The sequence below is a fragment of the Pristis pectinata genome, chromosome 6 (assembly GCF_009764475.1).
Source record: "Pristis pectinata isolate sPriPec2 chromosome 6, sPriPec2.1.pri, whole genome shotgun sequence".
In the NCBI taxonomy this organism is placed as follows: domain Eukaryota; kingdom Metazoa; phylum Chordata; class Chondrichthyes; order Rhinopristiformes; family Pristidae; genus Pristis; species Pristis pectinata.
The window spans coordinates 61,736,130-61,761,103 of NC_067410.1; the positions used below are offsets into that span (position 1 = coordinate 61,736,130).

At 43.3% G+C, this 24,974-nt stretch overlaps 1 protein-coding gene across 1 annotated transcript in view; it reads right to left on the bottom strand.

The window, feature by feature from the left end:
• The window catches only part of crocc2 (ciliary rootlet coiled-coil, rootletin family member 2), a 203,712-nt gene that overhangs the window by 124,345 nt on the left and 54,393 nt on the right, over window positions 1-24,974 (bottom strand). The window contains exons 5-10 of the mRNA XM_052018582.1: window positions 21,996-22,075; window positions 20,767-20,832; window positions 13,292-13,457; window positions 11,603-11,709; window positions 9,434-9,661; window positions 2,440-2,536 (exon numbers count right to left, since the gene is read on the bottom strand). Coding sequence (XP_051874542.1) covers window positions 2,440-2,536; window positions 9,434-9,661; window positions 11,603-11,709; window positions 13,292-13,457; window positions 20,767-20,832; window positions 21,996-22,075 — 744 coding nt within the window. The remainder of the gene's footprint in view (window positions 1-2,439; window positions 2,537-9,433; window positions 9,662-11,602; window positions 11,710-13,291; window positions 13,458-20,766; window positions 20,833-21,995; window positions 22,076-24,974) is intronic.

The window sequence follows — 24,974 nt, forward strand, 5'->3', positions numbered from 1 at the left end:
CCCAGCTATGCTTGCCTTTTCGTTGGCTACATGAAACAATCCACGTTCCAAACCTACACCGGTAACGCTCTCTGACTCTTTCTCTGTTACATTGATGACTGCAATAGGGCTGCTTTCTGCACCCATGCAGAGCTCCTAAATTTCATCAACTTCGCCACCAACTTCCACCCCACCCTCAAATTCACTTGGTCCATCTCTGACATCTCTCTTCTCTTGCTTGATCTCTGTGTCTCCATCTCCGGAGACAGTATTTATTGACATCTTTTACAAACGCACTGACTCCCACAGTTGCCTTGACTACACCTCTTCCCACCCTGTCACTTGCAAGGATGTTACTCCCTCCTCTCAGTTCCTCCATCTCCACCGCATTTGTTCTCATGATGAGGCTTTCCATTCCAGGACATCCGAGATGTCCTTTTTTTTTCAGAAAACGGGGTCTCTGCTCTCAATGCAGCCTTCACCCGCATCTCCCCCCATTTCCTGCACACCCCATCCTCACCCCATCACCCCCCTGATGTAACATGGATAGGTTTCCCCTTGGAGCCTCTGAATCCAACATATCCCTGCAACTTCTGCCATCTCCAACAGGATCCTACCACCAGACACATCTTCCCCTCCCCTCTCTGCTTTCCACAGGGATTGCTCTCTCCACAACTCCTTGTCCCCTTGTCCTCCCCACCGATCCCCCTCCAGGCACTTACCCCTACAACCGTGCTAAGTGTTACACCTGCCCCTACAACTCCTCCCTAACCACCATTCAGGGCCCTAAGGTGAGGCAGCACTTCACATGGGAATCCATTGGTGTCATTTATTGCACCTGGTGCAGCCTCTCCTACATCAGTGAGACCCGACACAGATTAGGGATTGCTTCATTGAGCACCTGCACTCCATCCTCCATGACAGCCAGGATCTCCCAGTAGCCAGTCATTTTAATTCCACCTCCTATTCCCACACTGACATGTCTGTCTACAGCCTCCTCTACTACCAAGTTGAGGCTTGACGCAGATTAGAGGAACACCACCTCATATTCTGTCTTGGTAGTCTCCAACCTGACTGCATCAACATCGATTTCTTTAACTCTCCTCTCCACCTGCCTTTGATTTCCCTTATCCTTCTGGCCCCTTTACCCCTTCTCTTTCCCCTCCCCCACCCTCATGACCTGCCCATCACCCACACCTTCCTCCCTCTGGTTCCCCACCTCCTTTCCTTTATTCCATGGTCTACTGTCCTCTCCTTCTAGATTCCATCTTCTCCAGCGCTTTGCCTCTTCCACCTATCACCTCCCAGCTTCTCACATCATTCCCACTTCTCCCCCTCCCCCACCTACCTATCTTCCCCCTCTCACCTGGATTCACCTACCACCTGCCAGGTCGTGCTCCTCCCCCTCCCCTTCTATTCTGGCTTCTGCCCTTTTTTTTTCCGGTCCTGATGAAGGGTGTCAGCCTGAAACAGAGACGGTTCATTTCCTTCCATAGATGCTGCCTGACCTGCTGAGCTCCTCCAGTATTTTGTGTGTGCAGCACCACTCCCAATTTTCCTTTCCATTGATGTCAGTTGGGTTGCATAATAGTTGATTGGTTTCTGACCAGTTTACACTATCAGTGTATGTTACAATGATCTCTATTAGCTATTTGCTGGGCTTAGATGGAGATAAACCTCTAGAAAATCTAACAGTCTTTGATATATGTATAGTCTGCCATCAGCTTCCAGGAGCTTATGCTCAGTGGATACGGTGTAATGGGTGCTGACCTCATCTCATGTACTTCCAAGTCACAAAATTAATAGCCTGCCATTTATTATCAGAAATGAGTATCCCAAATGTCTACCCTTCAAAATCTCTATTATGATGTGGGCAATCATTTCATGAGATGTAGCATGGATAGTAGTTCAGATATAGAACATCCCTCAACTTGGTCCATTACCATATGCTCTTCAACACATTCTAATATCAGGGAATACTGAACCATGATTAGGTGTTGAAGTGAAGCCCCTTTCAAACAACACAAAAATTATTTGGGTGAGGCATCACCATGGGAATTGTGACACTTATAATCCATAAAAATTCCTAAATGCTAACTTTGAGCAGGAGTTTTAAAATCATTTCCTTTGATTGATTGCATGAAGCTCTGCACAACTTGAGTGATAAAGAACTCAGAGACATAAGTAAAACTTAGACACCCTTGCTACATCTCCCAGCAGTACCACATCGTACCATACCATTAAAGCTGGAACTTTATTAGTTTGCTTATTATCATCTCCCTTTATAATGTTCCTGTATTAATATTGCTGCCCCATAATTTTCTGGTAAGATTTGGTGCAAAAGCTTTTTGGGAAAGAATCTTAAAGGCTGGACAGCCTAATCCTCTTCCTGTCTTCCTATGTGGATTTATCCCACCTCACCTTATAAGGTCAGTGACAAGTTATGGCAGCCACACCTACCAACTTCTCCAGGGTACGGTTGAGCGAGGTGATAGTTCGCTCCTTCTCAGCATTCTGCATCTTGAGCCTCTCCAAGGCAACAGATAATTCATTAATCCTAAAATAAAAACACAGAATACAACAAAGGACAGACGACAAATGAAAAAGCTGTTTCTGGTTCACCTAAACGGAAGTAATCTCTGAAGCTTAGATCCAGGGGTTGGAAATCCCACTAATTTTTCTGACGCTTCTGTTACAAAACAGCAGAGAGAGGACATTGGAACAGACCAGCGCTTTAAGATGATGATCCAGTCAGCATACCTCCTCTGCTATTTCCCAATTGATTTGGAACCGGTGCTTTTTCAAATATTTATCCAGTCCTTTCAAAAGATACCATTGAATCCCCCAGCACTACACTCCCTGCCATTACGTTCCAACTTGCAGTGTGTAAAAAAAAAATTTCAGCCCCCCCTTCACTGGTTCTTTTGCCAGCTAACCAAAATCTGTCCTCTGGTTACCAGTCCTCCTAGCTGAGGAAACAGTTTCTTGTTCTTTCCTCTACCAAATCCTGTCAAATTTTTAACACCTTTGTTAAATATTTTCCTCATCTTCTCTGCCCGAAGGCAAACAGCCTCCACCTTCTCCGTGTAACTGAAGGACCTCAACCCTAACATCATTCTTATCAACTTCCTCTTGCATCTTATCCAAGAACTTGAAAACTTACTGAACCCTTCTGGCCCATGTTAAAGTGCTGCATACATGTAGATCGAAAACCATAAGACTGCAGATACTGGAAATCTGAAATAAAATCAGAAAACTCAAGAAGCACTCAGCAGGTTTTCAACAAAGTTCTGATGAAGAGTTTTGGACCTGACACATTGACTCGCTTTCTCTTTCCACAGATGCTGCCTGAGCTGCTGAGTGTTTCCAGTGGTTTCCACTTTTATGCAAAGTTGTTGTGACTAGGATCTACCCATTTTTGGTCTGGGACCTGGAAAAAAAAAGGGAGAGCACTTGGAGGCACTGGAACCAAATTCAGGAAGCCCGGTGGTGGGTCTCTCAGTGTACAGGTAGTGTAGTCCCTGGAATTCACTGAATTGTTGACTTGCCAGCTTCTTCCAGTGAGGGGCCTCTCCTATTCAACTGGCTCTGGGAGGCCCTCTTGTGGTGTAAGGTTACAATACTACCACTAAAGAACCCCAGAGTGCTCCAGCTGAACAACTGAACACACTAGTATTGTCACAACCTGGGATAAGTGCCCAGAAAAACATTTCAGATCCCTCTTTTGGTTAGGGGTCTGTTGAGTTCTGTGATAAAAGCAACAGTATAAAGAAACTCCCAGTGTGCAAGTTGGCAAATGTGTGGAAACCATGAACAATTGTTTCCTGCAATTACAGGCAAATGTTAACAACACTCTGTGGTATTGAGACACAGCTAGTACAGCCGCTGCCTCACAATGCCAGTGACCCAGGTTCAATCTTGACCTCAGATACCATCTGTGTGGAGATTGCACGCTCTCCCTGTGACCATGTGGGTTTCCTCCGGGTGCTCCAGTTTCCTCCCACATCCCAAAGATGTGCCGGTTGGTAGGTTAATTGGCCACTGTAAATTGTCCCTTCTGTGTAGACAAGTGGTAGAATCATCAGGAAGTTGAGGAGAATATGAGGAGAATAAGTTATTAGAGAATTTTGTGGGGGAATGTGATTGCTTTGTGAGCTGTCAGAGTCAGTAGGCTGAATGGTACGTGAATAATGGGAATTTTAGATCACTGAAGAAGGTCGCTGATCCTGTGCCAGCTCTTTGAAAGATAAAGTCTCTGTTCCATTCCCCTGCCCTTAACACTTCCCTTTTCTAAGTATTATAGATTCTGCTTGCTCCACTGTTCCTTGTGGGAGTTCCCATGTCCCAGCAACTGACTACATAAAAACTGAGACTCTGCTGTCCTTTCTCTTTTGTTCTGTGGTAATGATCTTAAATTCATTCTCTCTAGTTACTGACTCATTCAACTGTTGAAATTAGATCTAGCCTCTTTCCGTCTGATCTGATTGCAACTTTGAGCATCTCTATCAGATGGTAACCTCCTATCCTTGCTCTAATCAAGTGAATCCCTGACAAACCCTCTTCATCACCTTGACATCCTTCCAAATTAACAGTGCCCAAAATCAGTCTAACTTATCTTTTACATCAACATTACAAATGAATGCTTCCCTTCCACAAAACTGAAGCTTGAGGGCTAGGAATCTGGGAATTAGTCATAGGTATAGAATCATACAGCACAGAAACAGGTCTTTCGGCCCATCACATCCATGCTGACCATTCTGCTCATCTACACCAGTCCCATTTACCTGCACTAGGACCATGTCCTTCTATCCCTTGCTTATTTAACTGTCTGTATAAATGTCTCTTAAATGTAGTAATTGCATCTGACTCAACCATCTCCTCTGGCAGTGACTTCCCGATATCAACTACTCTTGGTGTAAAAAATGCTTGCCCCTCAAATCCCTTTTAAAGTTCCTTCTTCTCACATTAAACACACACTCTTGTTTTTCATACCCCGACGATGGGGAAAAGAATCTGACCATCTCCCCTATCTATGCCTCTTATAATTTTTATATACCTCTATCATGTCACCTCAGCCTCCTTCACTCCAGGGAAAACAATCCCAGCATATCAAATCTCTCCCTGTAACTAAAGTTCTCCAACATCCTGGTGAAGACACACGAGACTGGAGGTGCTGAAATACGTAGCAACACACAAAGCGCTGGAGGAACTCAGTGGGTCAGGCAGCATCTATGGAGGGAAATGGACAGTTGACATTTTGGGTCGCGACCCTTTATCTGGACTGAAAGAGAGAGGGGAGGTAGTATAAAAAGGTTGAGGGAAGGGGTGAAGCTAGAGCTGGCAGACGATAGGAGGATCCAGGTGAGGGGGGTGATAGGCTGATGGGGAGGGGGGAGTGGGAATGGCATCAGAAGCTGGGAGGTGATAGTTGGAAGCGACAGAGGGCTGAAGATGATGAGAGGAAGGTGGAATCTGGAATAAAGCGAGGGAGGTGGGGAGGGAAACCAGTGGGAGGACATCCTGGTGAACATCCTCTCCACTCTCTCAAGCACAACCACATCCTTCCTATAGTGTGACAACCAGAACTGCATATAATCTTCCAAGTGCAGCCTCATCAGTGTTTTGAAAAGTTGCAACATAACATCCCACCTTTTATATTCTATACCTCAAATTGAAAGTCAGAAACAAAAGACAAATGTTTTAAAAGTCTTGGAGAGTCACAGAATAGCAACAGGATCAAGACTTCATCTATATGAGACAATGGAAAAGCTGGGGTTTTTATATTAAGAGCCAAGAAGCCTAAGGGAGATTTAATGGAGGGTAGTTGGCCTTCAACCCCATGATATAACGACAGTGGAGTTGTTGACAAATCAAGCTTCCAAATCCACATCAATTAGTTTAGAGTCAAAGAATTATACAGCACAGAAATAGGCCCTTCAGCCCAACTGGTCCATGCTGCTCAACGTGCCCTATCCAAGTTGGACCCATTTGCCAGCATTTGGCCCATAACCTTTCCCAACCAATATTGGAAGCTGAGCAAGGCACACTGCTGTAGAATTAGTGTTGGACAAAGGTATCACTTTTCATTGCTTCGTCAAAGAATACAAACAAAGCAAAGTGATTCAATTATCTTCTGTGCTGTAAAAGTCCTAAAATCCATGCAAATCATTTCCTATAGACAACTTGGCTTTGTTTAAATAAAATGGAAATAACGTCTGCACCTTGGCAGAATCAACTTCAGTCTCTTCCCTCATAAGATGGAAAGCTCAACTGTAGTGACTGAAAATCCCCTTCTTTCAAGCACATGTTCCGAATCAGAATCAGGTTTATTATCACTGATATATGTCAGGAAATTTGTTGTTTTGTGGCAGCAGTACAGTGCAAGACATAAAAATTACTATAAGTTACAAAAATAAATAAATAGTGCAAAAGAGGAATAACGAGGTAGTGTTCATGGACCATTCAGAAATCTGATGGTGGAGGGGAAGAAGCTGTTCCTGAAACATTGAGTGTGGGTCTTCAGGCTCCTGTACCTCCTCCTAGATGGTAGTAACGCGAAGAGGGCATGTCCCGGATGGTGAGGGTCCTTAATGATGGACGCTGCGGTTACAACCGTCTGTAGCCTCTTTCGATCCTGCATACATCCATACCAGGCGGTGATGCAACCAGTCAGAATGCTTTCCACTGTACATCTCCAGAAATTTTCAAGAGTCTTTGGTGACATACCAAATCTTCTCAAACACCAAATGAAGTAGAGTCTCTGGCGTGCCTTCTTCATGATTGCATCAATGTGCTGGGCCCAGGATAGATCCTCTGAGATGCTGATGCCCAGGATCTTGAAGCTGCTCACTCCTTCCACCACTGACCCCTTGTTGAATACTGGTGTGTGTTCTCCCAACCTCCCCTTCCTGAAGTCCACAATCAATTCCTTGGTCTTGCTGACGTTGAGTGAGAGGTTGTTGTTGTGACACCACACAACCAGCCAATCCATCTCACTCTTGTACGCCTCCTCGTCACCGTCTGAAATTCTGCCAACAACAGTGGTGTCATCTGCGAATTTATAGATGGTGTTTCAGCTGTGCCTAGCATGAGTGTAGATAGAGTAGAGCCGTGGGGTAAGCACACATCCTTGAGGTGTGCCTGTGTTGATTGTCAGCGACAATCAGAGATGTTACTGCCGATCTGCACTGTGGTCTCCTGATAACACAGTTGCAGAGGGAGGTACCACGGTTATCAGCGTACAATAGGTGACAATGAGATGGCAGCATGTCTTAATATTTCCACACTATTTTCTTCTCATGAAGTTCGTAGGAGCAAAAATCAGGAGAGATGTAAAATTAGCTGCTGATTTGATATCACCTCCATTACACCATCATACAAAATTTACTCTGCTGAGATCCCCTGGTTTCACTGAGGAAATATTGTTTAATGTTCTGTTTCTGTTATATAGCCATTTTTCCAGTGGTCTCTACAGCAAGGCTCATTTTGAACTAATTGCCACAGGTTCTGCACTTGACTGAGTTATGGTCAGTTAGATAAGATCACATTTTGGGATAGCTTAATGTTCCTCACTTGTGAGTCAGTAAAATGCCTGTGGTAGGGTGGAGCATAAAAAGATACCAGGGTCCTGGTTTTGATTGCTGGTCTGCATTGAATTAGTTGATCTTACATAATAAACAGGCTGGGATGATGTGCCTCAGTACTCCTGGGCTGCTTCGTACTTTGATCCCAGAAACCCCACTAAACAAAGTGCATTTTCACAGGCGCCAGGTAATTTTAGTCTGACTGCCTTCACAAGAGGCAATTGATGTTATGTGATAGTGTAAAATGGATGAGGGCAGATCGGCAGCCTTTTCAATGTCAATGGAAGTAAACATGGACAACAGTTGAATTGTCAGCAACTGTTTTGCATTATCTTACTTAATGTAACACAGGAGGTAGCCATTTGGCCCACCATATCCATGCTAGCTTCCGAAAGAGCAATCCCATTAGTCTCATTCCTCCTTCCATATTTCTATATATCCATGCAACTTATACTCTCTCACATACCTGTGATTCCAAACAACACTAAAGGGGTAATTTACAGCAGCCAATTAACCTAGCAAACTGCAGGTCTTTGGGATGTGGAAGGAAACTGGAGCATCCGGAGTAAACCCATGCGGTCACAGGGAGAAACCGCAAGCTCCACACAGACAGCACCCGAGGTCAGGATTGAACCTGGGTCTCTGGAGCTGTGAAATAGCAACACCTTCTTCAATAAAGGCACAACATTAGCCACTCTCCAATCTTCCAGTACCTCACCTGTGGCTGAGGAAGATACAAAAATCTCTGTCAGAACCATTGCAATTTCCACAACATCCTAGTATGCACTTAGTCAGGTTCCTGGAATTTATATTAAGACTACTGTCACCTCCACTTTCCTAATGCCAATATGTTTCAAGGCATCACTGTTCTCCTCCCTGCCCCTGATTTCCCTCGGTTTAACTGCTGCATTATGGCACTACACACACAATCCCATTAGGTGGGGACTCACAAAGAACAACTTTTGCACCTGAATAGAGTTACAGCACAGGCAGCCTCCACCAGTCACATACAGCAACCTTCACCCCCCCATCCTTGAATTGAAATAAAAATTTTAAAAAGCCAAAATGGGATGTTTCTACAGTATTTTTCCATGCCATAACATGAGTGCAAAGGGGATGTAGGTCCAATCAATGGAGCACGCCAATGGTCTGTCCTATCGCGAGTCAGCTTTCCCCATGCCTGTGGTTTCTGAATTAGAGTCAGGAGCCTTGTAGTAAGAGTGAAGGCCATTCCCAGTCGTGGCTCATCTCAGAGTCCACACAAGGCACCTCCACTGAGTACAGTCAATGGAACCTTACATTATCAGGAAGCTTGCTATGCTGGCAAAGCTGTGTCCTTATACCTGCCAGCTGCTCTCTGCTGAAAGACAATGAGATGGCCTTCATTCTCGTGGAGCAGAGAGTGCCTGTGACCTCTCCCATACAACTGACTGCAGCAAACTGTGAAAAATCGTACATATTGAATGCTCCATCCTCAAAAGATCTGAAGGTGATGTTTACTGTGACCACTGCAGCCACTGGTGAAGAAACTCCAGCCTTGCTCCTCAGTAGTGACAAAGTTGTAGTAAGTGGCAGGTTTCTGTCAGGACCTGCTTGCAGATGCAGCCTCCATGCATGTTGAATCCATAGTTCTGGCCACATTACGGAGCTCCTATTTGGAAGTGAACTAGACACCAACTAATGTTACAAGCTTACTTATTCTTCATCATCCTTGTGTGTGAAAATGTTGCATATGCTGTCGCTCTTTGCAATGTGGCACACTCATGCTACAAACCTGCACCCGAGCATCAAGACCAAATTGGCAGCCACTACCCAAACAGCAGAATGTTGCACTCAATGCTTTTTCCTGCATCAGTGTTGCGGCCAATTACCTTGCATGAAGCTCTGCTTTTTCCACATCACATTTGCTCTGTAATTGAATCATCTCTTTGACCTTGTCGCGGAGCTGCTGTTCGAGTCGGCCACGTTGCATGGTGTACTTCTCCAGTGTAGCAGTGGCGCTGCCCTGAGACAGACGCAAGTTGGAGCCTAGGTTCAGGCATGCAGTCTGTAGGCGACGGGTAGTCCGCGCGATATCAGCCTTTACCTCCATAAGAGTTCTGGGGAGAGTGGATGAAATTAACACGGACACACACTCAACCACCTTGCACCTATTATAGCATATCAGCAACCAGTACATCAAGGAATGAAACAATATGCACTGGTCTTCCCCCAACCGTACCAAAAATACATTAATAAGCTAGCATCAAAGACACAACAAATGTTTGAGACAATTGTTTGGATTATGTAAATCCAACATGTTCTCACTTGGAAAGAGAAAACTCAGAAATGGTCTGATTGCACTTTTAAGTAAATTTAATGGATTGGATGATGTAAATCATGATAGTCATAATCATTCAGCTGTGCTTGATGTGGTAGCAATTTTGCCTCTAAGTCGGAACATTCAGGGTTCAAGTCACCCTACACCCTGCGGTGCTGCACTGTCAGAATTACCATCTTATCAATGAGACACGAAACCAAATGTTCTCCCTAATGTCCATGAAGTATCTCACGCCACCAGTTCAAGGAAAAGTGGGAAGAGATCCCTTGGGTCTTAACTAATAGATACCCTTCCACCAACATTACTAACAGATAGATTATTTGGTTATTATTACACTGGAAATGGTAGGAGCTAACTGTGTGGAAACTGTCCGCTGTGCTTCCTACATTATAGTCATGATTACAATTCAGAAGTACATTGTTTGTAAAGCAATTGGATCATCCAGAAATAAATGTGAAAAGGGCTATATAAATGGAATCTATTTTTCTGTTTCATCTGCCAGAACCCCAGAAGACAGTCTGTGTTCTGAATAAATTCGACTAATTTCCAGAAAGGATGCCTCCCTGAATCAGTGGTAAATTCATGGAGTAGTGCCTGGGGAGATGGTAGAAGCAGTTGGTATTGATTAATTAAAACTAATTAAATATTAAGATTTCATTCATGAAATAATAATTTGGAAAACACAGTGTATAATTTGAGGTATAACATCATTGGTACCACATGCTTGGACAGAAAAAGGTGAATGGTTTTCCAACCAACCATCACTGAGGTTTCCCTGGCCTTGTCTGGGTCTCTGGTAGACTAATTGATAAAGACTGATGGCTTCGAGTAGTCAACAGTTTCACTGTCATTATATCCTGCAACAACCAGGATGCCAGGTGAAACAGGTAGCAATTCCTATTGCAGTATATGTACTGACTAAATACAGATTTTCTTTAAGCACCTTTAGCTTAGCATTGTTCTGTTATGACAGGGACCCGTAATGAAGTACGTCAGATCATGCTCTGGTTCTGATGGTAATGGTACAGACCCAAAAATCCAAGGTCCCAGGATCTGGAGGAGATACTTGTGGGAATCAAGTGTTAGTGTTCGTGAGGATAGTTTATCTGCCCCAAGATTAGCACTCAAAAGACCTTCTTCAGAGACTCTTAAATTGGTCACACACCATCATTGCCTGACACAACACATTGGTTTTTCACCCAATACAATAAAGCAATTCCTACATCCCGAACAAAAAGTGTTGTGCTGAATTAAGTAATGGTAGCTGGGGCTCACTGCAAACAACCCGTGTTAAATAGTGGATGACACAGTAGCGCAGCTAATAGAGTTACTGCCTCAGAACACCAAAAAACCCAGGTTCAATCCTGACCTCGGGTGCATTCCGTCTGGAGTTTGCAGGTTCTCCCTGTGACCATGTGGGTTTCCCTGGGTGCTCTGGTTTCCTACCACATCACAAAGATATATTTATTGGTAGGTTAATTGGTGGTTGCAAATTGCCCCTAGTGTAGGTGGGTGGTGGAATCTGGGAAGAGCGGGTCGGAACGTGGGGAAAATATAAAGTTGTTAGTGTAGGAATAGTGTAAATATGTGTTTGGCTGAAGGACCTCTTTCCATGCTGTATTTCTCTTTGACTTTATGCTCTATATTAGGAAGGATTTCATGTTGCTGAGCTCTTGGCTATGGATGTGCAATGTCCCAGCCATCCATTGATAACACTTACTGCTCTGTCCCACTCTTCAGATCTGTGAGATCATTGCGCACCCCAGCTACCTGCTTCCATAGTGCCAGCAACTTGCCATGGCCACCACTCAAACAGGAGCCATGGATCTGAAAGAAGCAGTTTCAGATTAGGTTAATTAGTTTATTATCATATACACCAGGGTGCTATGAAATTCCTTGTTCATTTGAAGTTCAGAGTAAACAGTGCACATGATAATAATAAGTACAACAACAAATACAGAGACAAGCGCAAAACAACAAAATAATGCAAAGTACAACAGATCGTTACAAAAGCCAAAATAAAAAGTCTGGTTTACCTTCCTGTACATTTTGTTTCTGTAATATTTTCATTCAAAGCACATTGAACACCCACCTTGTTGGTCATGTTTATAGATTTGAAATGGAACCCCCAGAAAGGAGGGAAAGACAGAAAAGTTCAAGGGAAAGTGAAAGAGGGAATTCTTCCATTTCACATTGGCAGTGGGAACACTTGCATACCCTTGGGCTATATTTGCCTGGAGTACATTCTTATGCCTGCTGGCTGCACATCAAGTCTGGACAAGGCTCCATCAAATAACACCAGAGGCCAAGAAGAACTCGAAAATCTCATCACTTTCGCTGCCAATTTCCACCTTGCTCTCACAGTCACATGGTCCATCTCTGACTCTTTCCTTCCCTTTCTGCATCTCTCCCTCTCAGGGGATATGTGAGTGACAAATGCTGACAGACTCCCACAGCTTCCTCCCACTCTGACTCCTGTGAGGACTCCATTCCATTCTCCCAGTTCCTCTGATGTATTTGCTCCAATGACGAGACTTTTCATACAGGTGCCTCTGACATGTCTTCCTTCTGTGACTTCCCCTTTAACATAGGTAACGGAGCCCTTGACCACATCCTGATCTGCAGAATATTTCCAGTATTTTTTGTTTTTATTTCCAGAACCTGCAGGTTTTTTTTTTGATTTTCATTTTTGTGGTATGCAAGACCCAAAGCATTGCTGGCTTGGGCACGGAGAATATGGAAGTGTTCCCCAGCTCTAACATCCACCGCAACAGTGAGCGCAAAATAAGATTTAGGAAAATACAGTAAAACTCTAGAATCAGCTGTCTGAAAATTTGGAAATCCTGATGAATTTGGCATCTGGCTCACCAGGTAGCGTTTGATGTGTTCCCTGTCCACTCACCATGGCTCCAGTTCCCACACTTCTTTAGACACTAGTATCCCAGTTCCCACACATCCTTCCACACTGGTGCCTCAGTTCCCACATTTCCTTAGACACCGGAGTCCCAGTTCCCACACTTCCTTCCACACCGGTGCCTCAGTTCCCACACTTCCTTCCATTCACTAAGGCCCCAGTTCCTACATTCCCTTTAAATTCACTGGGTCTGTTTCCTGCACTCTCTTTAAAATAACCTGTTCGCCAAAAGAACTCTATTATTTAAAAAAAACACAGTACACTGAAAGTTTGTTGTAGTAAAATAACTTCCGATAATCCATAAAATCTGCTAGTCTGGCACCAACAGGGTCCCGAGCTTAATGGAGTTTTATTGCAGTAAGTGCTAGCTAGAACACACACCATGAAGCCCCTTACAGAGGACTAGATGCTAATGCAACATTTTTGCCTTGTGGCTTATATGAGCAAAAATTAAAAAGCATGAAGCTGTTCAATAATGAGATAACATGCAAGTACCTCCTGATCCCATCGCTGCTTCATTTCTCTGAGCTCCAGTTCATTCCTAGCCTTGCTGAAGTCAACTGTGATCTTGTGGATGTCCTCACTAAGCCTTTGATTGGCCACATTGGCCTGTTCCAGTTGTTCCCGCAACATGGCATTGACCTGGGTTAGGCTGCTGCTTCTGTCTCAGAAAAAGATAAGGATGACAGAGATTGGTACAGCTTTGCATTTACACAGCAACTTTAACTTAACAAATCTCCCAAATCACTTTGCAGGAGCATTTACTAAAAGAAAATTTGTCACCGAGATCACAAAAGACAGAGTCATAGAGTAATACAGCACAGAAACAGGCTCTTTGGCCCAACTCATCCTAGCTGGTCCTACTTGCCCACATTTTGCCTATATCCCTCTAAACCTTTCCTATCCATGTACTGTCCAAATGTCTTTTAAGTGTTGATATTGTACCTGCCTCAACTACTTTCTCTGGCAGCTTATTCCATTCACACACCACCCCCTGTGTGAAGAAAAAATTTGATTGAAGAAATGGATTTTATGGAGCATTTAAAAGGAAAGGTTAAGGAGGGAATTTCAGAGCATAGGGCTTTAACAGTGAAAAGGCAGACACCAATGCTGGATTTAGTACATTTGAGCATTTAAGAGGTAGTACTTGCCAAAGTTCAGATTATTTTGGAAAAATGCAACACCGGAAGAGTTGCAGATACATGGGCAGCTGAAACTTTGATAGAACTGTGAATTTTACATTCAGACACTTAGCAGTGAGCCAACGTAGATCAGGGAGCAGATGGTTGATCAAGAGACATTGCAGGGACCTGCTGAGTAGGTAGATCAGCCATTCCCTTACGGAAAGATGGTACAGGCTTCAAGGGTCAAAAGACCTGCTTCTGCTATCACTCTACTACCATATGCTCTTAGGTTTGATCATTTTTAACTGAAGATGACACAAGTAACTCTCCTGAAATGTTAGGGACCAAGAGTCTAACAAAGATGAGGAACTATGGGAAATGATATTAGTAAGAAAACAGTGCTGGAGAAATTAATGGCACCAAAAGCTTGAGAGGGTTGACACAGTGGGTAGAGCTACTGCTTCACAGCTCCAGAGACCTAGGTTCAATCCTGACCTCTGATGCTACCTGTGTAGAGTTTGTACATTCTCCCCGACTGCGTGGATTTCCTCTGGGTGCTTTGGTTTCCTCCCACATCACAAAGACTTGCGGGTCGGTAGGTTACTTGGCCACTGTAAATTGCCTTAGTGTGTAGGTGAGTGGTAGGATATGGGGGGAGTTGATGAGAATATGGAAAGAATTAAAAATGGGATTAATGTAGGATTAGTGTATAAATAGGTGATTGAAGATTGGTGTGGACTTGGTGGGCCAAAGGGCCTGTTTCTATTCTGTATCCCTCTATGACTCTAAATCCACAGAGTAATAAACAATGTAGCAATGCAAATAGTGGATGCATTTGTTATTATTTTCCAGAATTCTACTGACTATGGAACAGTTCTTGCAGATTGGAGGATGGCAAATGTAACCCCACTATTTAAAAAGGAGCAAGAGGGATAACCAGAAACTACAGAGTGGTTAGCCTAACATCAGTAAAAGGGGAATACTACAGCCTATTATACAGTATAACAGCACACTTGAAAAATATCAATGCAATTTGGCAAAGTCAGCATAGACTTATGAAATGGAAAATAAGATTTGCCAACCTTAAACTTTAGGATGTGACTGGTTGAATTGATCAAGGAAGGTAATTGACACAGAGTAATTGGATTTCCAGAACGTCTTGGTAAAGTCCCAGATAAAAAGTTAGTGTATAAAAGTGAAGTGCATTGCATTGGGGGTAATACATTGGCATGGATTGAAAACTGACTGACAGATGCCAAACAGAGAGTCGGAATAAATGTAGCGACAAAGTGCTGAAGGAACTCAGCGGGTCAAGCAGTATCAATGGAGAGAAGTGGACAGTCAATGTTTCTGGTCAAGACCCTTCACCTGTACCCAAAATGAAGGATCTTGACCTGAAACATTGACTATCCATTTCTCTCCATAGATGCTGCTTAATCTGCTGAGTTCCTCAAACATTTTGTGTTTGCTCCAGATTCCAGCATCTGCAGTCTCCTGTGTCTCCAGTAGGAATAAATGTATCTTTTACACGGTGGCTGGCAGTAACTACAGGGGTACCACAGGTTTCAGTGTTTGGGCTCCAGCTATTTAAAATCTATATCAATAACCTGGATGAAGGAACAGAATGTAATCACTGATAGTTTGCCAATGAGACGTAAATGGGAGGGATTGTGAATTGTGTGGAGGGTGCAAAGAGGGCAACTTAGATAAATTTGTATGAGTGGGTAAAAGTGTAGTCGTTGCAGTAAAATGTGCATAAATGTGAAGTTATCCATTTTGATAAGAAAATTAGAAAGTAATCTATTATTTAGATTGGGCAGTGTTGATGTACAAAGAGCATTCTTGTACACCATTCAATGAAAGCAAATATGCAGGTGCATCAAGCACTTAAGAATGTAAATGATGGTTTTCATAGTAGGAGGAGCAAGATGTCTTGTGGCTGAGTCAACCCCCCCTCATCCACAGTTGAATGGATGAGGCTTGTGAATTACTTTCCTGTGCTTGAAGTAATTTTAATGGAGATTATGAGGGATGGTGATACTTATTATGAGGCATTAAAGCAGGAGATTCTAAGGTTGGTAATCGTACAGGGTTCGGGGGCAGGGAAGTTGGACATTCAGTTGATTCATGAAGGTAGAAGGTCAGTGGCTTTATTAGGTAAGCAGGGGAGGAAGTTGCTTTTCCCAGCTCATGGAATGAGGAGGTTGGCTGTTCTGGATTACAAGGAGGTAGTTTTACAAGTCATGTGCGAGTGCTGGTTGGTGATTGGGTTAGATCACAGAGGGAGAAGATCGGTGGATGTGCCTGTGAATGGTGAAGGAGTTTCATAGTTGTAACAGGTAATGGTGGGAGGAAAAGAATAATTCTTGTGGTGAGATGGGGGGGGGGCAGTGTTTCCTGGTCCAACTCTAACTGTAAGTATTCTCTTGTGTTTGTATGCTCTGTCCTGTTATCATCACTGTGTCACCACCCTGCACTATCTTGTCCTTTCTCTTAAACTTTCTCAATTTCCCCTCACCAGAACACATCCCACCATCTACTTAGATTGAAGTCTTGTCAACAGCCCTGGTTAATCATTTCACTAGGACACAATTCGCTAGAAGCCGTAGAAAGATAATGAACATAAGAACGCAAGAAACAGGAGCCATTCAGCCCCTTGAGCCAATTATATTACTTAATAAGATCATAGCTGATCCAATCTTGGCCTCAGTGCCACTTTCTGTATATCTCTTGACTCCCACGTGATTTAAATATCAGTCAATCTACTCCTTATATCCAATGACTTTGTCTTCACAGTTCTCTAAGGTAAAGAATTCCAAAGGTTCTCTATCTTCTGAGAGAAAAAGGTCTTCCTCATTTCCATCTGAAATGGGTGACCACCTGTTCTGAAACTATTCCCCTGCTTCTAGATACCCCCACTAGGGAATTATTCTTTCAGCATCCACTCTATCAATCCCACTCAAAATTTCATAGGTGACCACCTATTCTGAAACTATGCCCCTGCTACTAGATACTCCCACTAGGGAAAACATTCTTTCCGCATCCACTCTATCAATCCCACACAACATTTCACAGGCTGCAAAAACTTTGGACCCAGTGGGACAAGTACTAAGGATGAGACTTCCCCCATACTACTTTCTGGATACTCACAGCTGCCTCACTTGTGGTCACACCCTCTTGTCCATCTTGACTGACCAATTCTGCAGTATTTCTGCAGCTTTTTTCTAGGTCACAAAAGGCAGAGTTGGTGGTTCCATTGGATCGTGAATGAGGGCACTTGGTCATCTTACTGGGTAATAGTCGGAGGGTGGTGGTTTGGTGACCAAGGAGAGACTGCAGATGCTGGAAAACTGGAGTAACAAACACAAAATGCTGGAGGAACTCAGCAGGTCAGGCAGCATCTATGGAGGGAAATGAACAGTCGATGTTCTGAGCCGAGCCCTTCATCAGGACTGGTTTGGTGTTCAGCTCACAGAGGGAAGGGAGCTGTTGAACATGTCAATTTATGGAAAGGGATATTTTCCATCCTTTTAGAGGTTTGAGCAGAACAGGATGAAGAAATCTGTTTAGTTGCACTTTGTGTTGTCATTACAACTCTCCCAGTACTGAACGATTTCCGATTTACACAGCTGTTGTTGGTTAGAAAGAGCTGCTAAAGGAAAAGACATCTTTATGAACTCTAAGTTACAATACTTTAAAGAGCAAAATTAATCCTGCTCCCAATAGCAGGAACCAGCACATCCCAAAGTGCTTAACATCTCTTGAATTACTTTCAAAATGCACTTGCTGATGTTGCACAACCAGACATGTTTCCAATTACCGTATAGCGAAGTTCCACAAAAGAAAAGCAGGTGGGATGAAAGACCAGTTAATCTTCCACTGGTTGGTCTGCTTGAGAGAGGCAAGTTGTCCAAACGACTTGAAGGAAATTCCCAGTTCTTCTTTGAATGAGGCTGTGGGATCTTTAACACCCACCTGAGCAAACTTTACAACTTGTTTGAAAAACGACACCTTCTAAACTCCAGCACCCCCCCGGTGCCGGCTTAGATTATGTGCTCAGATCCTTGGAGCAATAACCTTTCAGCCCCAAGGAGGGTGTTGCCAAGTAGGTCAAACTGACACACGATAAATTAATAGAGTAAATTCATCATTAATATGCTTACCAAATAATTATGAGATGAAAGCTAGGAATAGAAGGGAACAAAATTCAGTGACCTGCCATGCAGTTTTTATAAATGCTTCCATAAACGTGCAGTACAGTCTGTAATTCTAAGCTAAAATGAGTCTCGGCTGGTAGGTAAAAATGAGGACATCAGGAACAGTCAGGCACACACTGGTACAGTCAATTCCAGATAAACATGTATCTCAATCCAACAGCTGTGCATCAAACCACTTCCCACTCATTGCCATAAGCAGACCCTCGGAGCCAAACACAACATTTGAGCAGAAACTCTGAGTCAAGCAGAAAATGTTCCCTAGTGATCGGATTTAAACAGCACCTGCAGCCAGGTGCCAACCGCGCAGAGCGGCGCTCGTTTCACAGGGGTTATGACTGTGTATGAAAACCACACTACTGTGTTTGGTCTCGTGGCTGTACTAGTGTTGCTGAAAATCCTCCTGCAACCCCAATTCAGGTACAAAATCGAAGGCTGCATTCTGTACTTTTATAGATTCATAATGAATGGTTTCTCAAATGGCATTTACTCAAACAAGGCAGCTTTATGCTGAAAATAATCACATCACTACTTTCTAGTTCTGATTTTTCTTTAAATTCTCATATACCGTATGTAAAACTGCTGGCAGAATGATTGGTGCTAAACTGATCAAATCTTGTCAATTCACACCAGGGCCCCAGATGGTACAAATGGTCACACTGTGTCTTTTCACACTCTGGGACTGGGTGGTATAGTGGATCACAAATCACATTGAAAGTTAACTTTCAGTGATTCATGGACAAGGTCACTCAGATCTGTTGGAAGACTAACACTTATCAGTCTTTCACCACTTAAAAACTACTCCACCTTTTCTACCTTTGACCTCACATTTTTCCACATTACATTCCAACTACCATGTCCTCGCCCCTGAAGCCCCTTTTCATACTTCTCACAATCTGTGTGGATTCAGAATTGGCTTGCCTGTAGAAAGCAGAGGGTTGTGGTGCAGGGAGTGCATTCCGATTAGAGGGCTGTGACTAGTGGTGTCCTGCAAGGAATGGTTCTGGGACCTCTGCTTTTTGTGATTTTTATTAATGACTTGGATGAGGGGGTGGAAGGGTGGGTTGGCAAGTTTGCAGACGACACAAAGGTTGTTGGTGTTGTGGATAGTGTGGAGGATTGTCAAAGATTGCAGAGGGACATTGATAGGATGCAGAGCTGGGCTGAGAAGTGGCAGATGGAGTTCACTCCGGAGAAGTGTGAGATGGTACACTTTGGAAGGACAAACTCCAAGGCGGAGTACAAAGTTAATGGCAGGATTCTGGGTAGTGTGGAGGAGCAGAGGGATCTGGGGGTTCATATCCATAGATCCCTGAAAGTTGCCTCACAGGTCGATAGGGTAGTTAAGAAAGCTTGTGGGATGTTAGTATTCATAAATCGTGGGATTGAGTTTAAGAGCCGTGAGACAATGATGCAGCTCTATAAAACTCTGGTTAGACCACAGTTAAGAGTACTGTGTCCAGTTCTGGTCGCCTCATTGAAAGGAGGATGTGGAAGCATTGGAAAGGGTGCAGAGGAGATTTACCAAGATGCTGCCTGGTTTGGAGAGTATGGATTATGGGGAGAGACTAAGGGAGCTAGGGCTTTACTCTTTGGAGAGAAGGAGGATGAGGGGAGACATGATAGAGGTGTACAAAATATTAAGAGGAATAGATGGAGTAGACAGCCAGTGTCTCTTTCCCAGGGCACCAATGTTCAATACAAGAGGGCATGGCTTTAACGTAAATGGGTGGGAAGTTCAAAGGAGATACCAGAGGAAGGTTTTTTACCCAGAGAGTGGTTGGGGCGTGGAATGCGCTGCCTGGGGTGGTGGTGGAGGCAGGTACATTGGTCAAATTCAAGAGATTGCTAGATAAACATATGGAGGAATTTAAAATAGAGGGATATGGGGGAGGTAGAGTCTTAGGCGAGGTTGAAAGGTCGGCACAACATTGTGGGCCAAAGGGCCTGTATTGTGCTGTACTGTTCTATGATTCTATGAATCCACACCACCACCCAACTTTTTATCATCAGGAAATTTGCAAATACTTTGCATCATCAGGAAACTTGCAAATACTTTATTCCCTCATCCTAATCATTGATATGGACCATAAACAACAGGAGTCCCAGCATTGATCCCTCTCACGTCCTCCCAACTTGAAAAGTACTCTATTATCACTACCCAATTCACTATGCAATCATTAATCCACATTCATATGTTACCCTGGATTCCATGTGCTCTAATTTTAATTACCTGTTGCACTTCTATACTTTGCACCATCCTGTTGTTTTGCACTCATTGTTGTATTTATTGTATTTTTTGTTACCAAGTATACTGTTTGCTCTGTGAGGGATTTCATTTCACCCTGGTGTATATGACTATAAACTAATCTGAATCTGAAGTTCCAAAACGCCACATTCGTTGATTCCCCCTAAGCTATTCTACTCGCTACAACTTCAAAAAGTTCACGAATTTGTCGAAGTAACTCCCCTTTCATACATTTATTCTGGCCAATCCCATTATTATTTCCTTTATAGCAGACTCCAGTATCTTTCCTACCACTGGGAGTCACTGTGTGCACCACCACCACTCTGCAGAATGATGGGCAATGCTTCCAGGTACTGAAGAGGAAAACGAACATGTGTCACTGACCTCTGCTGCTCTTCCTCCAGGCGAATGAGAGTGGTCTCCAGTTCAGTATCGTGCTCATATTCTGTTCTCCTCAAGTGGGATTCTGTTGTCTCTAAGCGGGTCTGTAACTAAAATTAAGGACAGTAGCCGAACTGTGACAACAGAATGGAAAGACTTGCAAGAATGAGTGAAACAAAAACAAGAGGGACTCAGATCAGATGACATCTCACTGAAAAACTGGTGGTCTACACATTCACGATTCCCATGCACCTGTGTTGATCCTTGCTTCCTTCTATTGCTGGTGACATCCTTATCCATGTTTTAGTTGATGGTTGGACTCGATGGGCCAAAGGGCCTGTTTCAGTGCTGAATGACTGTATGATTTGCTGACATCCTATGGCCTCCTGTGCATTCCCTTACACTTATCTTTAAGCTCCAACACTTATCTTTAACATTATGCTGCCTCAGCCTTTAGTATATTCTCCTTGTGCTTTCAGTTTTGCCACCATTGCTTTCCATACACCTCCTCCGTGAAAGAGCTGAGGCTGTTAGTTATGCTTAAAGCAAAGTATAAAATCATTAGGCTGTTGAATGTGATGGCTGTTGCTGTTCACATTCCCAGATAAGGGATTAGGATATTCGTTCTCCCTAGCACTTCACTTCCCTGTGTAACACTCTCTGAATTACCATCAATAGTAGTGCAATACCTAAACCTTGTCCACAGTGAAGTTCATATGTACTCACAGAAGAAACAGGATCAGCAGACACCTACACAATCTGTCAAAACACTGGGCATTAATAGATATTAAGGCAGGAATTTGACCAGATTTCCTTTAAAGCATGCTGATACTGAATAGCATTCTCTCTTCCTCACTCTGCTTATTCTTTGTGCCCTCTTTCTTTACCTCACTTTTTGTGACCTACACTACTTGTGCATTCATTAGTCTCAGCAATAAGACCACTGCACACCTACATATCATCATGGCTATAAGCTATGCAAAATCCCTCTTAGTTTTGACTGCAGACCTCTTGCTTTGACTGTCATTCTCTCAATCCCCCTCCCTTGGCCACGCTTGGCCAACTGTTAAGCCAATTTAGCCTTTTAAAACGCCGACAGCCCCACAGGTGAAAAGAAGTCAGTTGCAGGTACAAGCCTGATTGTCACCAAGTGTCGGACATTCTTTCTGACTTAGAAGTATCAAGCCTCCCCCTTGCTGAGGCTGAAATACTGGTGACTGCTACTCACTGACACTTTCTGTTGTTCCGACTCAGAGGCTTTCTCAAGGATCTCCTGTTCCAACTCACCACATCGCTTCTTATACTGCAGAACCTGAAAGGGGAGAAACACAGATTTCATCTCTGACCTGTATACCTTTGGTGCTGAACCCTGACATAAAACACAACGGCAGAGATAAGAAGCAATTATTAGAAATTCAGTGCACAATTGTCAAAGGAACTATATTCTCAGAGTCATACAGCATGAAAAAAAAGGCTCTATGGCCCACCAATTCTATGCTGACCATCAAGTATCCATTTACACTAGTTCCACATTTCCATCAACTGCCCCAAGATTCTACTACTCACCTACACATCAGGGGCAATTTACAATGGTCAATTAACCTACCAACTCTCACACCTTAAGGATGCGGGAGGAATCCCACATGGTCAAACAAGAATGTACAAACTGGGCACAGATAGCGCCAGAGGTCAGGATCGAACCCACATCACTGGAGCTGTGAGGCAGCAACTCTACTAGCAGCACCACCGTGATGCTCTATGGATGCAGGCAGAGTTTTTGAGAAAAGGGAGATAAATTGTAGAATGGAGGATCAGCAGATAAGGAGCCTTAATGGAACATATACGTTGTGCTCTTGCTCCTATCTAACAGCTTTACCAGACTGGCTGAACAAACTCTAGGCACAAGGTGCTGTACAGGTAACTTCCTACTTTTGCACTCCTTCTGGGAAGTCCCAACCACAGTGAGCATATATTGAAAATTCCTGCATGCACCATGCAACATCAGCCACGCATTCAAACTGATGGTCAGGTAACTGGGATGCATTCTAGGTTTCTTGTACATATGAGAAGCCATTCTGAAAGTGGTAGGGCATTGCTGTTATTAGCAGAAGTGTGAAATGGCACAGTGGAGTTTTTGAAGGAGCAGCATTACTTGCAAGCAGCGAGTATGCATGTCTTGGATGTGGGCCATGTATAAGTGCACCAGCGCCTCTACTTCCTCAGGAGGCTAAAGAAATTTGACATGTCTCCATTGACCCTCACCAACTTTTATAGATGCACCACAGAAAACATCCTATCCGGATGCATCATGGATTGGTATGGCAACTGCTCTGCCTGAGACCGCAAGGAACTGCAGAGAGTTGTGGACACTGCTCAGCACACAACAAAAACCATCCCCTCTATGGACTCTGCCTATACTGGTCGCTGCTTCGGTAAAGCAGCCAGCATAACCAAAGATGCCTCCTACCCCAGACATTCTCTCATCTCCCCCCTCCAATCGGATAGAAGGTACAAAAAAGCCTGACAGCTCGTACCACCAGGCTGAAGGACAGCTTTTATCCCACTTTTATAAGGCTATTGAATGGACCTCTTGTATGATAAGATGGACTCTTGATCTCACAATATACCCCATCGTAGATTTGCACCTTATTGTCTGCCTGCATTGCACTTGCTCTGTTACTGTAACACTATATTCTGCATTTTGTTATTGCTTTTCCCTTGTACTACCTTGATGACCTGATGTGATGAAATGATCTGTATGGATGGCATGCAAAACAAAGCTTTTCACTGTACCTCAGTACATGTGACAGTAATAAACCAATTACCAATGTAACATAACAGCTAACTGAGACCCAATGGTGAGCGTCACTGATGAAAAGACAGGAAAATCTCTGCTGGATTCAGTCACTGAGCGTTAAAATAAAGTATACTCATGATAAACCTGAGGTTCCTAATAGCCACTGTAGACTATTATGCTCACAATGCAAATGGATAACATGAAATGACTTTTAGTGCTGCCAGTACAGAAGTAACCTCGCACATGTTGGTTAGTACTTCAGATAAATTAACTCATGAACGTGAAACTACAATTGACAGTATTCGACCCAAGTACAAGAAGAACCAGGGGGCTGAAAGATATCAGCACCAGTGAGGGACGCAATGCCACTTGATCATATCACCCTTGAAAAAAATTGGTGACACCATGAACAAGCTGGGTGACACATCTCTTTGGTGGTCTGCTTTAGTGAGATAAGTTGCAGAAGGAATTATCAGCATTATGGCAGCAACAACAAGGTACAGGAATGAGATCAATTGAAAGAGGTGCCATGGAAGGCCTCAGAAGACTAGGAAACCTGCAAAGTCTGCTCAAATCTCTACTACAATTGAAATTTTAAGTTTTTGAATGTAACTAGGTTTGCAAGTCTATGATTGGCTTCTTTCAATTTACTAGTATATAATTTCTCAAAGTAAATTTGCACAGTATGTTTGGCTTCCTATGATTTTGGGGAACAAAAGGGAAGTGATGCATGCTCACTAGCTGTTAAGTGCTACCTTAAGGTTGGTGGGTTGCTGCTACCTTAAGAGAATGAGTCAGGTGGTTATTTATTATAATATTGTTTGTAACATATTTCCAGGAAGTCTGGGCTCAACTGCTACAATAAACAGTTGTGTTATTTAATGCTCCGTGTCTAACTCAGTTAGAGTGAATCTCAGTTACACAAGTATAGAAGAACCACAATACACTACAGTTCTCAAACCCAGTGCCCTCACCTCCATCTGAAAAGAAAACAGAACATGCAGAATCCCATGGCAGTGTTGCGAAGAGGAGGAGTGGAGGTCTCACTCAACATCACAATAATCCCGTATTATCATATTGCTGGTTATAACCCCCTAGTGTGCACAATTTGGCTGCCCTATTTCCTATAACTGTTGCTCCACAATAAAACATACTTCATTAGATGGAATGTGCTTTGGGATGTCCTGGGGAAATAAAAAGTGCTGCACAAATGCTAGTGTTTAGATTTGTTTTTTTTAACCTGAAGTTTAAACTGGCAAAAGATTGACTTCATAAGAAAGATCATTGATTACAAAATTTTCACAAATAGCACAATTTTATTGCCAAAAAAACATTGGACTAAGCTTTCTATAATCAAAGATAAAAATAGTCAATTAGTCAACCCACGTGTTCAGGCCCCTTAATCATTCAGTCG